Here is a 14,618-nt window from a genome sequence, read left to right on the forward strand (position 1 = left end):
AACACCAAGCATCTTTTAACAGGACTATCAGATTGAAAAAAAAAAAAAAGACATACGAACATTTAATAATTAGGTATATATTCAGCTAATTAGGATTCTGAGAAACAGAAATAGGGGGGAAACATGCATTCATCACAATTATGAATTCACATTTTTGAAGAACAATTCCCTTATTTCATCAGACAAAGAAAAGAAATCTGACCATTTATTTTGGACTGTTATTGATTTTTCTCTCAGTCTTATCTATTTGCTAGCAAACAGAGAACATCAATACCGCCTCCAGCACTTCCTAGGACACAGAAGCAATACATGCCATGTTGCCTCCCCCAACAATTTCAATATGCCATCAAGCACAGCCTTGTCTAAGAAATCAACCAATCAGCTGAAGCAAAGAGTACTAAAAGTTTAGGGAAAGTTTCTAATTCTGTGGAGATGTTTCTGTGACAATTGTGAAGCATCAATTTTCACATCACTCTGATTCTTGAGCCAGCTACTTTTTGTGTCTTAATATCACTTCTCTCAGATGAGAGAACTCAGTAGAGTTACAGCTATGAATGTACAGATATCTACAGTTATGGAGCCAAAAATCCCTTTGCCATGAAAATCAAGGCAAGACAAAACTCTGGTCGCACCATGGTTAACGTGAACCCATTTAGCATAAAGTGTTACTGTACAGCCTATCTTCACAGTCTGCAGAGCTTCCTATCCCAGTAGCAGTGCTACCTTTACAGTTTCAGACCACTGTGTGCATGTGAGAGGGCAAAATAGTAAATACTACCCTCTATTACAGATGTATGTGAAGGAGACAACAGAGGATACAAACATACTTTTGAGCATTGATTCCATCAATGGCCTGAATCATCCTCTCATTCAGCTCCTCCTCAAACCTTCTTTTCTGTGATTTTGTTCTGAAATGAAAAATGTGGGAATTTACTTTGGAAAACCATTACGTTGTTAATGAACATTAAATTTAAGGAATGGAGTGACAAATGTGCAACATTTCTGATAATTGATGTTAGTTTCCATAGGCTTCAGACGCACTGAACCTCATAACAAGCTCTTGACAGAAACAGCATAAGCTAATACTCCGTGTCTGTCCTCATTCCTGTCCCCATTCACCTCCATTTCTCTCCCCTTCCTCCCCCCCCACCTCCTCCCAACCAAACTAAAATAAAATAAAAATCTAGAGAACAGCTGTTAGGGAGCACTCAAAAAAAACTACTGTAACAAAACTTCTTTCTTCTTCAAAAAAAAGTAAGCAGTTCAGAATATTCTGGTTGAGGGGAAGTCCTTCATAATGTTATGAATTCATGGAAAACAATAGGAATGTGCTGAAATTCATACAACATTTCTTGCAGTTATTTTAAAATATCTTTGTCAGGGTTGTATGATGAGCAATAATGTGCTAGTGCATTGTTGCATAAGCATTCTCTACAGAAAGCCTGTGAACTCTTCTTTTCTTGGAAATGTTTTTAATAAGAAAAATGACCCCCAAATCTGAAATTAGTTTCAGCCATATGCCACATTCCTCTTTTTATAACTTATAACACAACTGCAATGAAAAAAAAGGTCTTTTCTTTTCACTGGACTCAGCATGAACCCAGCAGAGGGTTTGCCTTCACTAACATGTTACTGCAAACATCATCAGTTCTTCCAGCAGCTGTGCTCTGCTTAAAACCATAATATATCAAATATTGCCAGATTATATTTCTGTGTGTTGAAAACTTAAATCCAATGTTTACTTAATAACAGTGTTTTATAAGAAGTAAACTTTCAGTTCTGAAATTTGACTCTTCGCTTACCAAAATTTTCTTACCCTACAAACTGAAACCTGTTAAAGGTAGCACAGACCTTCTTCTACATCAAGCTTTTGGGTTATTTCCCAATAACTGATAACCTGTTGTAGGATTCACATTCATATAGAAACCATAGTAGTGTACTTTCAGTAACTTAAAAAAAAAATTAATGTCTATTCAGTGCTACAGAATTTAGGTAAATAATTGCTCACAACTCATTCTTCACGTATGGAACAATCTGCCTGAAAGGAATAACCAGACAGATGAGGTTACGTAATTTAATCACACTTAATTTTCTTGGCAGATCTCTAACAACATAAGAATATAATGTAACAAGGTAAGATTTGCCACAAATGGAAGACTACAGTCAGGCTTCAAAACCCACCTTTTGATATTCTAATAAAACACTGATTTTCAAAGTGCTTATTATCATTTCAGCTTCATCCTCTGGGAATGACTAACTAGCATTATCTAAAATCTTATTTATACACCCCAGTATGGAAAGAAGACTCTAGTAATTGTTTCTAGAAACTCCCTCCAACAACATGCTATCAAGACACATGGTAACATTTCACAGAATCACAGAATTTCTAGGTTGGAAGAGACCTCAAGATCATCGAGTCCAACCTCTGACCTAACGCTAGCAGTCCCCACTAAACCATATCCCTCAGCTCTACATCTAAACGTCTTTTGAAGACTTCCAGGGATGGTGACTCCACCACTTCCCTGGGCAGCCTGTTCCAATGCCTCACAACCCTTTCAGTAAAGAAGTTCTTCCTAACATCTAACCTAAAACTCCCCTGGCTCAACTTAAGCCCATTCCCCCTCGTCCTGTCACCAGGCACGTGGGAGAACAGACCAACCCCCACCTCGTTACAGCCTCCCTTGAGGTACCTATAGAGAGCGATAAGGTCGCCCCTGAGCCTCCTCTTCTCCAGGCTGAACAAGCCCAGCTCCCTCAGCCGCTCCTCGTAGGACTTGTTCTCCAGGCCCCTCACCAGCTTCGTCGCCCTTCTCTGCACCTGCTCAAGCACCTCAATGTCCTTCTCGTAGCGAGGGGCCCAAAACTGAACACAGTACTCGAGATGCAGCCTCACCAGAGCGGAGTACAGGGGGACGATCACTTCCCTAGCCCTGCTGGTCACACTGTTCCTGATACAAGCCAGGATGCCGTTGGCCTTCTTGGCCACCTGAGCGCACTGCTGGCTCATGTTCAGCCATATTTGTACCTTTTGGATCTATTTTGGAGTGAAATACACTTTTTATGACAAGGCTAACTCAAGTTCTTTTGAGATACTGTCCAAACATAAATGCTGGGTGTTAAAGCCAGAGACTGCGTTTATTAATATCATGCATATTCAGTCAAAATTTGTTCAACTTCTGGAATTTAGAAATATTTCATGTAATTGCATATCTCCCCAGTAACCTGTGTTTTGTCTAGGAGACATTTACCAAGCAGAGAGATGGGGAAGGAATAGACAGAATGACTTGTCTGCATAACCAAAGACAATAAAAATACCAACTTTTAATGGTTTTCTCAAACTACTGTATGGTATTTGTGATGTTTCTTATAATTCTGAGGGAAAGACATTATCGGGTCATTAAAATAAAATTTAACCATTTCACATTCCTGACAGTGCTAGGCTTGTTTTTTAAACAGCAGTCATTCTTCATTTAGAGACTGTGAGTATTTTTAGCAAAAGAGATCAGTTCAGCCCTGTGTGTACTGCAAACACACTACAGACTTTGAAACAATCAAGTACAATGCAAATACAAAGCAATTAACAAAATGCACAAAATGTGCCTTTTAGTACATATCTTACATGTTGTAACACAAATTATTAGAAGCCCTTTCCAGCTTCTGTTTTCTTCCCCAATCTACGTCTCCTCTCTGAATTTTCCTGTACATAATTTTCTCCACACTGGAAGAGTAATTGTGTTGTTAGGAGAAATGAACAGTAGGCCACTGACACACTAATTCAGAATAATTCTATTTGTTAGTAGGAAGTGCATTCACGATTCTTAAGTAAAATATCTGCAAAACCTGTTTTCATAGCCCTTCTATATCTAAGAGACATGAGCAGAAAAAAATCATCTGGATGAGAAACGACCCTCTATGTTTGAAAGTATGCCTTATATCTCTGTGAACGCATATGGATGTATGTGTATATTTATATGTAATTTATATAAGTGATTTTTAAAAATGAATTTACCTCTCTCTGCAACGCTGAAAATGATACTGCCCCATGGGAACATCCTGAAAAAAAAAAAAAGTACAAAATACCCATTAACCATACTATAAAACACTTTGACAACATAAGTAATGCGAATTCACTTTAAAAATACTGTTGAAAACAGGGTCAAGTAAGGACAAAAGTTTCCAATACAAACAGTTCTGGCATTAGATTAAAACTTTCTAAAAGAAAAATCTAGCCAAAGGTGAAGAGGGAGTGATCTGGAGACAAGCTGACCTATCGTAATAAACAATAAATTACTAATACAACCACCTGAATCCCAAAACGTTTTTCTTTACTAGAAAGTTACTGCTTCAAAGTCAGCACTGTTGCAATATAGCCCAAACTCCTGCCAGCTTCAGAAAAAAAAAAAAAAAAAGTTACGTGTTTTTGAACAAACAGACCCGAGTAGCCAAATACAGGCAATGGCCATTATTATTATTGATGAACAACAACAGCCATCACAACCACATTTAGTTTGTGATTAATAGCAATGGCTGAGTACTTTCAGTAATGAACATTTCACAATCCACATTGTTATGCACTGCATTTATTGAACAAGATCGGTTAGGTGGCTCAGTCCTATGTTCCCATATAAAATGGAAACAGAAGTTAAAGCCAATGTTGAAAATACTTAGAATTATCTTTACATTTGCACTTTTTAGAAGTAGAATATAGTGCAACGTTCAAGCTACAGACTGACTGTGTCATACTGACAGCAGTAAGATAGTGTTAGCAAAATTAAAAAGAAACTTTTCCATTCAATGTCAGAGATCACATGCAACATCACGCTATAGCACTGTGAAACTCAGGCCATTAGCTATAGCTTATGAATCGTTAGTGCACCTTCAAAAGGTCAGTGTTACAGTGAGTACGGATTTAGTTTCTAGAGAAGTCTTATAAAGTTTACTCCAGATACCACAGGTATATTCTAACTTCATAGTGTTTGCTCCAGGTTTGGCCATGTTCCAAAGGTAGTATGTGGCTTAATAGCCATTAAATCTCAGGGAATGTCTCTGTATCAATGGCATCTCTTCCCAAAGGTGTTGTACTCTAGCTTTATGTTCAAAACGGATTTTCACAAGGTGAACAGCAACCACTCTATATACTGTGATTGGCATAAGCTTACAGGGCAAAACTGTGCACTTAGTATATATGCTTGATTCCTTGTGACTCAGAGATGTACTAATAGCAAGATATGATTCCTTAGAGCCCAATCCAAAACTCACAAGCCAATGAAAAAACTCCCAGCAGCATTATAGGGCTTTTGCCCACTACAAACGCATGAATCTTGCTCTATCAGAAATAACAAGGTATTTAGCAGTGAGCACCTTTTTCCTTTCAAATATTGCTAAATTGTATGAAATGACATAAGTAGGCCCCTACTGTTGTGCTAATCTTGCCGTTTTCAGTGGTCATGCTGTCCCTGTGGTGCAAGTGTGCAAATGGCTTGGCTGCTCCCCAAGATTCCAGGTACCGGGTCATGCGGACAGAAGCTCTCATTTTGGCCCCATCAAGAGTATGTCGAGGTCTAATGTGGTGCTGAGGACTTCGCTTCTCTCCCTGGTTGACAGAGAATAAAAGGTGATATCACACTTGGTGTTCATTACCTTTTGAGGCACTAATGCATCATCTGCTACCACTTACCTGCACACATAAGAACTTAAAAATGGAGACATGATAAAAACCCGCAACTCTTAATTACACTTCTGGGAAACATCGGAGACATTTCTGAAGAGTGGGAAAGATTTGCAATGCAAACATTATATATTTGGAAGAATTAGTAATAGCTCTGATCAATATATTATGGTACTGAATTATTCAACTAAAGAGATTAGTGGTCCTGCTCAAAAATAACTACGACTGACCACAAAGTAGAAATACTACTAACCTTAGGATTGATTACAAAGTAAGTCTTAACATTGTGCTCTTTCAGATATGGGTCCCTCACATCACCATCCCCATCTTCCACTTTGTATGCTCCATTCAAATGTGCCAAGGTGACTGAAGTGATGTGAACGCGGCTGAAATTATATTTTAAAAGAATGACAGAATCACAAATACTGATCAAAAGTATGATTGGAACCTGATCAACTTTTTTTTTTTTTTTTTAACTAGCTTTTAGGTATACTTTTGATGCATGCCTTACTTCATTTACAATCTCTAATCTCATTTTCAGAAGTTTTAATGGGCATAAATCTATTCTGTCCACAAAAATACTTCTTAAATCACAGGAAATGCTATGTGCACTTTTTTCACTTTTTTTTTTTTTTTTTTTTTTTAAAGACAGCAAGCACTAAGAATTATTTGAGGCTTCTTCATGAGGTTTGATGACCAAAGACATGGTACTTACACACTTCTCCACAGAACAAAAGCCCACGTGTACAAAGGCTAACAGAAAAGCCTCTTACCCTGGGACTCCTCCAGCTTCCATGTGATTTGCCAGAGTGACATCATGCGACCACACATCGTACTGCCACTTCTGCAGCCCAATAACTCCGCAGAGGACGTTCCCAGAGTGCACTCCCACACGCATATTAATATCAACCCCAGTTGCATCTCTCACTTTCCTGTAATTGAGGAGAAAACCTGAGTGAATAACATGGCCTTCATATTCTTTTATTTTACCAGTCAAATTTACAGTACGAATGTTGGTACCATTTATTTCTTTTTAGCATTGGCTCCATTAGTTTTGTGATAATTTTTTATATATTACCTTTAATATTATCTGTACTTACATATATTTGTAGAAAACACTAATTCCCAAGTCTGAAGTCCCTTTTACAGGCATCTGAAATTATTTGGTGGGACTGAATTATGTAGTGGACAAGTTCAGTCTTACAGTAGAATCTAGGGAATATTTTTCTAAAGGCAATTGGAGAGCTGGAACTACTGTTACAATAACTACTATCTGAAGAGTCTCATATCTAGGGTAGGGACAGGCTTTCTCCCATCTTTCTTCTCTCAGGTACCATCAGTTTTGTATGCCTGCTTGCAAATGGTTCTGCTTTGAGAGGATAGATGAGAAATGCAGTACTTGAAGATATACTGGCAGTGACTCATTCTGTTTTGGGGAATATGAGCCCCATATTGACAGTGCCATTCAGCCTGTCGAAAACATGGGCTCAACAACCTTCCACGTGCTTGGTGAGTGCCCCACCCCATAAACAGTTAAGCAAAAGGTGAGAGGCCACTCTTGCTTTGACATTTCTAGTGACTTGAGACAGAGATAAGTTATCTGTTCAGCCCAATCCAAATCACAGAAGAGCCCTACAGATACGAAAGGTTTTAACCTTTCCAGAAGAGAGGTACTTCTGAGTCAAAGGTGAGTGACTAAAGTAAAAATAAATAAATAAATAAATAAAAATAAAATAAAATAAAAAAAACATTTTCAGACATATGTCATATGGGTAACTAGCTATATATGTAGAGAGTTTTCTAATTAATTCATCTGTCTAGTTCTAAGTTCTAAAGAAACAGGAAGATCACATTTCTCTGTAACTTAACTAGATTTATGTATTTAAGACTCAACTCATGCAGACCAAATTACAGCCAATAACAAGGAACATGCATCTTAGGAGAATTCAGCGTGTTGATGGAAGCAACAATAGAATAAGAAACCCAACTGGCTTTTGAATATGGGTCTACTTCATAGTTTTAGCAACATCTTCAGTTTCAAGGATGACACTCATCAACTCTGTGCCTTCCAAATACAGAACTAAACTAAAAGAGAACTATTTCTCTTCTACTTTGAAAGGGACATGGAACTTAAGAGGCTTAATTCGATATGGTAAATGCTACTTTGAAGCACTACTTCTCAAGCTCTTTTTCTGGAAAATGAAAATAACAGGAGCATGAAGTGTTCTGCTAAACTGTGTTTTGAAGGTATTAAAAAGAAAAGAGAGCACTTTTTTTTTTTTTTAATTCCCTCAGTCTCTATCAAGTTTTATAGGTATTTCTGCTCACTTTGCCATTATACACTGCTCTCCTGGAGCTGACACGCTTGGAAGTGAAGTGCTTGTAAATGACCTTTGTAATCAGTCCACAAATGACAAACATAACTTTGAATGGAATGTGATGAAATACAAGCTTAACGCTCTTCATAAAAAGTGTTTTACAAAACTGGTTAAAGAGGAAGGGGAACATTTATCCTCTAGGAGTGCTTTTCCAAAGGCTGCCCTTCCATATTCAGCAGAGCAAGTCATAAAGTCTGTTTCCCATAAGCTCTCAGGAGTTAAGGAGGAGAGCTTTCAAACTGGTAAAACAACCTCATCCAATAGTTTATTTCACTTTCAACTCTCTAAAATTGAACTAATTTCACACTAAGAAATTGAAGACAGACTTTGAGAATCTGAAGCAGAGAAATGTCAATTAGAAAGCCTCCAGACAGAGAAGGGGATGGAATAAGGGCTGAAGGAACACAGAACAAACATATTTTGCCTTGAGAGATAAGCTTTAGCTTTAAAGCACCCAATTTAGGTGGCCAGCTCTCAAATGCATCATCGGCACCTATTGCTTGGTAAGGTGAGCACTGCACTCCTGGGCAAGCAGGCTGCTGACTATAAGAAACATTGACTGGGTTTGTTCCAAGATAGGACAGAGAAGTAAAGCAATTAATCAACGGTACCATTTACAAGTTTAAATGGAAACAATCAGTAGCCTAGCAAGGCTGAGTTCCTCAAAATGGAGCTACATCATTAGGAAACATGAATGAATAAAGTGTTTTACTTCAGATCATTTGACTTGATATAATTAATTTTTTTACCTCAGCCAGAGATAAGAAAGTTCCTCAGAACTGGAACTGGAACTATATTCAGGTGGTAAAATCTATACTGAACTGTTACCTAAACAGCAAACTGCTGTATTTCAGTAGCATGCAATAATGGTTCAGTTTGCACAGAATGATGGAATGTAATAGAAAGTTGTATTTGACAAAAAAGCTATTTTAGATGAGTAACTCCAAAATATATTGAGCGATACACTTTCAACAGCAAGAGTACTGCTACTTCTAGTTTTAGAGGCCACAGAAGTATTTCAGGAGATGATTCCACACAAACATGCAGCAATCACAAAATAAAATATGGAGTTGAATAATAATCAGTATTTTTTATTCACCTGCAGGCTGCAACACTTGACATAATACTTTGAAAATATTTCAAAACATGCGGTACTCATTCCTCACTTCTTACAGATATGTAAATAGGATTTGATATTCCCAGGCACCAGGCCCACACCCATTGTGAATTCTTATTACAGTAATAAAGTTAGATCAGAATGTGCTATACAACTAAAAGATAATTTTCTAGACTATAAACTTGTTCTTACCAAGGTGGACCTCAACATCCAGTATTAGCAATGAACATAGATGTTAACAACTTGGGCAGACCTTCATTTCAAAAATAAATAAGTTATGAAGTCATGAATTGTGACAAATTGAAATATTGCTCTTTTGATCTCAAGCAAAGCTTTGCTTTGTGATGTGCAAAATTATACTTCTAGATCTTTTGGAAGGGCAATTCAGGGCTTGAGCTTTGCGCATTGTTTTTCTTTTTGCCTGTAACCTTCCATTTTTTTCTCCAAAGTAAAAAAACAAACAAACAAACAAACAAAAAAAACAACAGCAGGTTGACCAGAAACTGTGTGTGAATGCTTTTAGCTCACATCTATCACACAGCACCTAGATCTTTTGAAATGTAAACCAGAAAGCTCTAATTTTCACTGAAAGCCTGGGATAATAAAAGATGTGGTTAAAAACTAAAACAAACAAAAAACACACAAACTGGGGCATCAGAACGTATGGACAGGCTCTCTTTTACCTACTGCTCCAACACTGAAGTGATGTCAACTTCAATTTCTAATTTGTTAGAGAAGCAATTAATTTAATTATAATAATGCTGTTCTTTATAGCTAAAAAAAAAAAAAAAAAAAAAAAGAGAGAGAGAAAGAGAGAGAAAGCATCCAGTGAAAACAACTGAGAGAACACCTCAATCTGTAGATTTAATGCTAGCCAAGTAGAAGTACTCAAAGTACCATAAAAAATAGATTCCTTTGGACACAGTGTAAGGTACAACCATATCTAAATGAAGAAAAATAATTTTAGAAAATGCAGCAACCTGGTATTTTTTTTCTGTACTGTGTTCATTTTTACAAAACATTCCAAAAGAAAGGAGATCAAAATCATAGTTTAAACAAAATACCACACCTTTGCAGTGAATACCTGAAGGGAAAAGAACCAAATTTCCGTTAATAACATAGCCAGTACAGTAATTCCTCTGGATCAAATCACAAGACCAGAAAACCAAAATGAGCCAAGTCCTCTTGTGACTATAAATACCCACATATGAGGGTAGTACTTATGGATCCAAGGAATCATTTTTGTATGTCTATTTAGTTAATCACTGGGATGACCTTGATCAATGCAACTTTTCCATTTCATCATGAAGTACAAACCACACATATACCTCACAAGTTTTAAAAACAAAGTCTAAACTTTGCTAAACTTTGTGTCAAAAAGCAAATCATACAGGTGACTACCAAATACCTAGACCTCCACATGATATATATTTTTGCAAAGTGAAGGCCACCTAGATGTACTGTAATTTTAATCAAAGGCAACCACTTTTCTACAGATAAGATATTTTGTCATTAATGATACCTGTTGAAAGCAACCATTTACAATATTTTAACTCCCAAAAGATAAGAGATTCAGGTATGAATTATAGATAGTGAATTATCTGACTTCAGAAAACAAAACAAAAACACAGAGGAATAAGATTTTTATTATCCTTTCCTGTTTTTTTGTGTGTTTTTTTTTTTTTGTGCGTTTTTGTTTTTTTTTTTTTTCTAAATAAGAAAACGGAATCAAACCCTTGCTTAACAAATAATCTATAATATATGTATCTGAAGTCTCTGAATTGGTAGGTTTAGGACCCTTCAGTTTGATGTGCAGTCATCCAAATAAGGTTTAAGTACCTTCATGCTGAAATGTGTCCAGCTTCAGTAGCAGAACTCATCAAAGGCAAGTAGCTTAGATGAGAATTATTTCTATGCTGCACTGAGAGTTCAGATAGCAGTCAGGTGAGGAGAGATGAAGGGAAGTAAAGCTGTCCTTTTGCATGACTTCTTTGAAGTCCCATCATCTTCAAAACCGCTACAGTTCCCTAAAATCCGTTCCCAATCTACTACTCAGTAAAAAGCTAGAGGATTCCTCAAGTATGTCTTAAGCTGTATCCTCAGATGACTTACAGAGCTGACCCATCAGCTATAACCATTTTTCTTTTTCTACTTTCACAATCACATCAAGCCTCCTGTAATTACCTGAGTTACTTGAAATAAGTTGCAACTTCTATTTCAGAAGCAATCACATTATGATTCTCACATACCTTGTTCTGTTTTATGCATCAAAGACAGAACAAGCACAATGATTATGGGAAAGAAATAAGGGACAAATATAGGAATTCACAAATCCAAAATGCTATTGAAAAGCACAGAATTCTAAATGGTGCCTTAATGCCCAACTGAAAGAACTTTTACAGAAATTCTTTTCTAAAAGAATTAATTAAAGAAAAGTTGAAACTAAATCTAAACCTAGGTCTAAGAAGCACATCTTAATGATTATGTAACAAAATGGAAGATAGGCCTCTCAACCCAAGATTCAGCAAGCTGTTAGACATCCTCAGTATGTGTGTTCAGTATCACTCTGCAGTCTGAAGGCTTGAGGCATTTTAGCAACATTTCCTCTGTGGAAGAGCAACCACTCCTGACCATCACAATTCGAAACTCAATAGAAACCAGGAGCTCTGGCCTCTCACAGAGCCACTTGGCTAACAGGTGGGTGGCAGCATCATAACTTAACAAAAAGCAGAGCTTTCCTAGTGAGTGATGTCTATTGGTATATTTATCACCTCGTTATCACAGAATCACAGAAATACCATAGAATCACAGAATGGCTTGGGTTGGAAGGGACTTTAGAGATCATTTAGCTCCAACCCCTCTGCCATAGCAGGGATACCACCCACTAGATCAGGTTGCCCAAGGCCCCAGAGACCTCCAGTCCAACTCCCACTTAAAACAGGGCTAGTTAGAGCATGTTGCTCAGGGTTGTACCAACTGGGTTTCACTTATTTTTCCAAGGAAGAAGATTCAACAATGTCTCCAGACAACCTGTGCCAGTGCTCAGCCACCTGCACAGTGAAGAAGAGTTCCCAGATGCTCAGAGGGAGCCTCCTATGTTTCATTGCCCACCGGCACTCGTCCTGGCACTGGGGGCCACTTAAAAGAGCCTGCCTCCATCTCCTTTATATAACCTCTCTTCAGGTATTTACCTACATTGATACGTCCCCCCTGAGCCTTCTCTTTCTTCTCCAGGCTGAACAGTCCCAGCTCTCTCAACCTGTTCTCATATGAGTGATACTCCAGTCCCTTAATCATCTTTGTGGTGTAGTGACAGGATACCCTGGCATAACCCAGCTCCTTAAATCATTTTTTTTTTGAGGCTGAGCCAGACCTTGTAATGAAACACACCAACTGGTCTGAATGTTTCAAACAGCACCACAGCTACAAGTAGAAAAGAGACAGAATTTATCTTGTTGAATATTGTTCATTTGGTAAAACTTCAACACTTACTTAATAGCTTCACACATGTCCAATCCCATTTTCACACAATTCTTGGCATGATTTTGAAGAGATATAGGTAGTCCAGAAACACAGTAGTAGCAGTCACCTAGGATTTTAATTCTCATACATTCATTTTCCTAGAGGAAAAAGCAAAGTCAGATGATCACTTTCAGCTTGAATTACATAAAGTGAGGGTTACTGTTAAAAGGACTGACTTGAAGTGATATTTTCAAAATTGTTCTGCTTAAGCCTGTTTTGGCAGAGAAGGACTTGGCATTGCCAAAAAAGAAGCACTGCCAGAGAGTTCTGTAGGGATGATTCCTCCATCTGTTATGGTTCTTAATGGACAAAACCAGAAAGTACGTTCATTCCAAAATATTTATCATACCTTGGATTAAAGAACTAAGGTGAAGTACCATGTATTCAATCTAAATAAACAGTCTTTTTATTTGAAATACATAATCAAAAGATCTAGCATTCCACATTCACATCTTTGAAGACATATTATGAAGTACTTCCTGAAACTAGCAATTAAAATCTTATTTTTATCTTTTATACTCTCTTAAAGACAATATTAAAAAAAAAAAAATTTAAAGCAATTCTGGACAACAGGTTTTTTTTAATAAAAATCACAGAAAATTTTTGTCTGCCTTTGCACAGCAAACAAACACAAGATAAAGATTGATGTGAAGTTTATATTTGAATCTTTTATTGAGTAATCAAGAGGCTGTGGTCAGTAATTAAAATTAATTTGATCAACACTGCCTCCCTTGTTGTCCTGTCTCTTAAATGCTTTTCCAGAGAAACAGTTCTGGAATGTTTCTGAGTTTCTTAATCCTTGTTATTGCCAAAAAGCTATTTAAAGCACTGTTCACTATCCATTAAGCTTTATAAGAGCTTATCCATAAGAGCTGTTTATATTGGTCCTATCAGAGAGAGCTATCTTGGCTTTCAGAGATTACTTCACTGGCAGAAACACACCGTTACTGTAAGACCAGAGCCAGATTTTTTCTTCATGTGGCTCAAGACTAATCTTCCTGCCAAAGCCTAAGAAATGCTTCTTCCTGAAGGAAGAGCTCCCAAGATGAACAAATATTTAAAAGTGATGTAGATATTTAACTGTAGCAGACCTGTAGAAACCCACCTTTGCAATCTGATCAAACTTGCCAAACAGCTCATTGAGCATGTGCACCAGTTCCCCAGGTGAGCAGTCACTGGCCAGGCGAGTGAATCCTACGATATCAGCATACAAGATGCTACAACAAACGAACAGAAACTTCATCTTAGTGTCCTTCCCCAGAACTTAGATTTGTGAATCAACAGCAAAACCTGAAAGTAGGCATTCAGGGCTTGGCATTGCCATGCACATGGTCAAAATGGCCACTTCTACATGCAATAAATATACCTGCATTTATAGGAAAACCTACATTTACCTTTATAGGCATTGTAGTTTTTATATATATATATATTTTTTTCTTTATAGCTACTACCTTCATAGGCACACCTACATTTGTAGGTATTTATAGGTGCTCTATACATATGTGTTATGTTGTATTCAAAAAACAGAAGCCCTTTTCCTACTCACAAATTGATGGTATAATAATGGAAATTATTTCAATAGACTTTTTTGTTATCAGAAATAGTTTTACAACTTTTTGTCACTGTAGATTTTATTTTTTTTGATCAAGATTTATCTATCAGTAATTTGTATCATGGACGTCTTTGTTCAGCTGTTACTCAGACAATTAAATTAAAGCTCAACTGTTACAATAATTCAAACCATATACCATGTTTCTATCCACCAAGAAAAATTAACCAGTTCATAAAATTAGACTAAGGTAAAAGTGTTTGTGCTTACAACTGACAATGAACTTCCTCTAATGTCCTGCAATACTTAAATACATAGTGGCTTCTATTGACATTATTTAAAATCTGACAAATTGCTCTTGTTAAAAAAATTACAAATTCATAA

The 14,618-nt window shown here is 37.0% G+C and overlaps 1 protein-coding gene across 3 annotated transcripts in view; it reads right to left on the minus strand.

Annotated features, from left to right (window-relative positions):
- The window catches only part of ADCY2 (adenylate cyclase 2), a 202,890-nt gene that overhangs the window by 59,150 nt on the left and 129,122 nt on the right, over positions 1-14,618 (minus strand). For all 3 annotated transcript variants that reach the window (XM_084510129.1, XM_084510130.1, XM_084510131.1), the window contains 7 exons: positions 13,791-13,902; positions 12,656-12,783; positions 6,442-6,600; positions 5,922-6,054; positions 5,417-5,593; positions 4,010-4,053; positions 828-908 (listed from right to left, as the gene is read on the minus strand). In XM_084510129.1, the coding sequence (XP_084366255.1) occupies positions 828-908; positions 4,010-4,053; positions 5,417-5,593; positions 5,922-6,054; positions 6,442-6,600; positions 12,656-12,783; positions 13,791-13,902 (834 nt within the window). The remainder of the gene's footprint in view (positions 1-827; positions 909-4,009; positions 4,054-5,416; positions 5,594-5,921; positions 6,055-6,441; positions 6,601-12,655; positions 12,784-13,790; positions 13,903-14,618) is intronic.

This window comes from Aythya ferina (assembly GCF_964211825.1).
Source record: "Aythya ferina genome assembly, chromosome: 2".
In the NCBI taxonomy this organism is placed as follows: domain Eukaryota; kingdom Metazoa; phylum Chordata; class Aves; order Anseriformes; family Anatidae; genus Aythya; species Aythya ferina.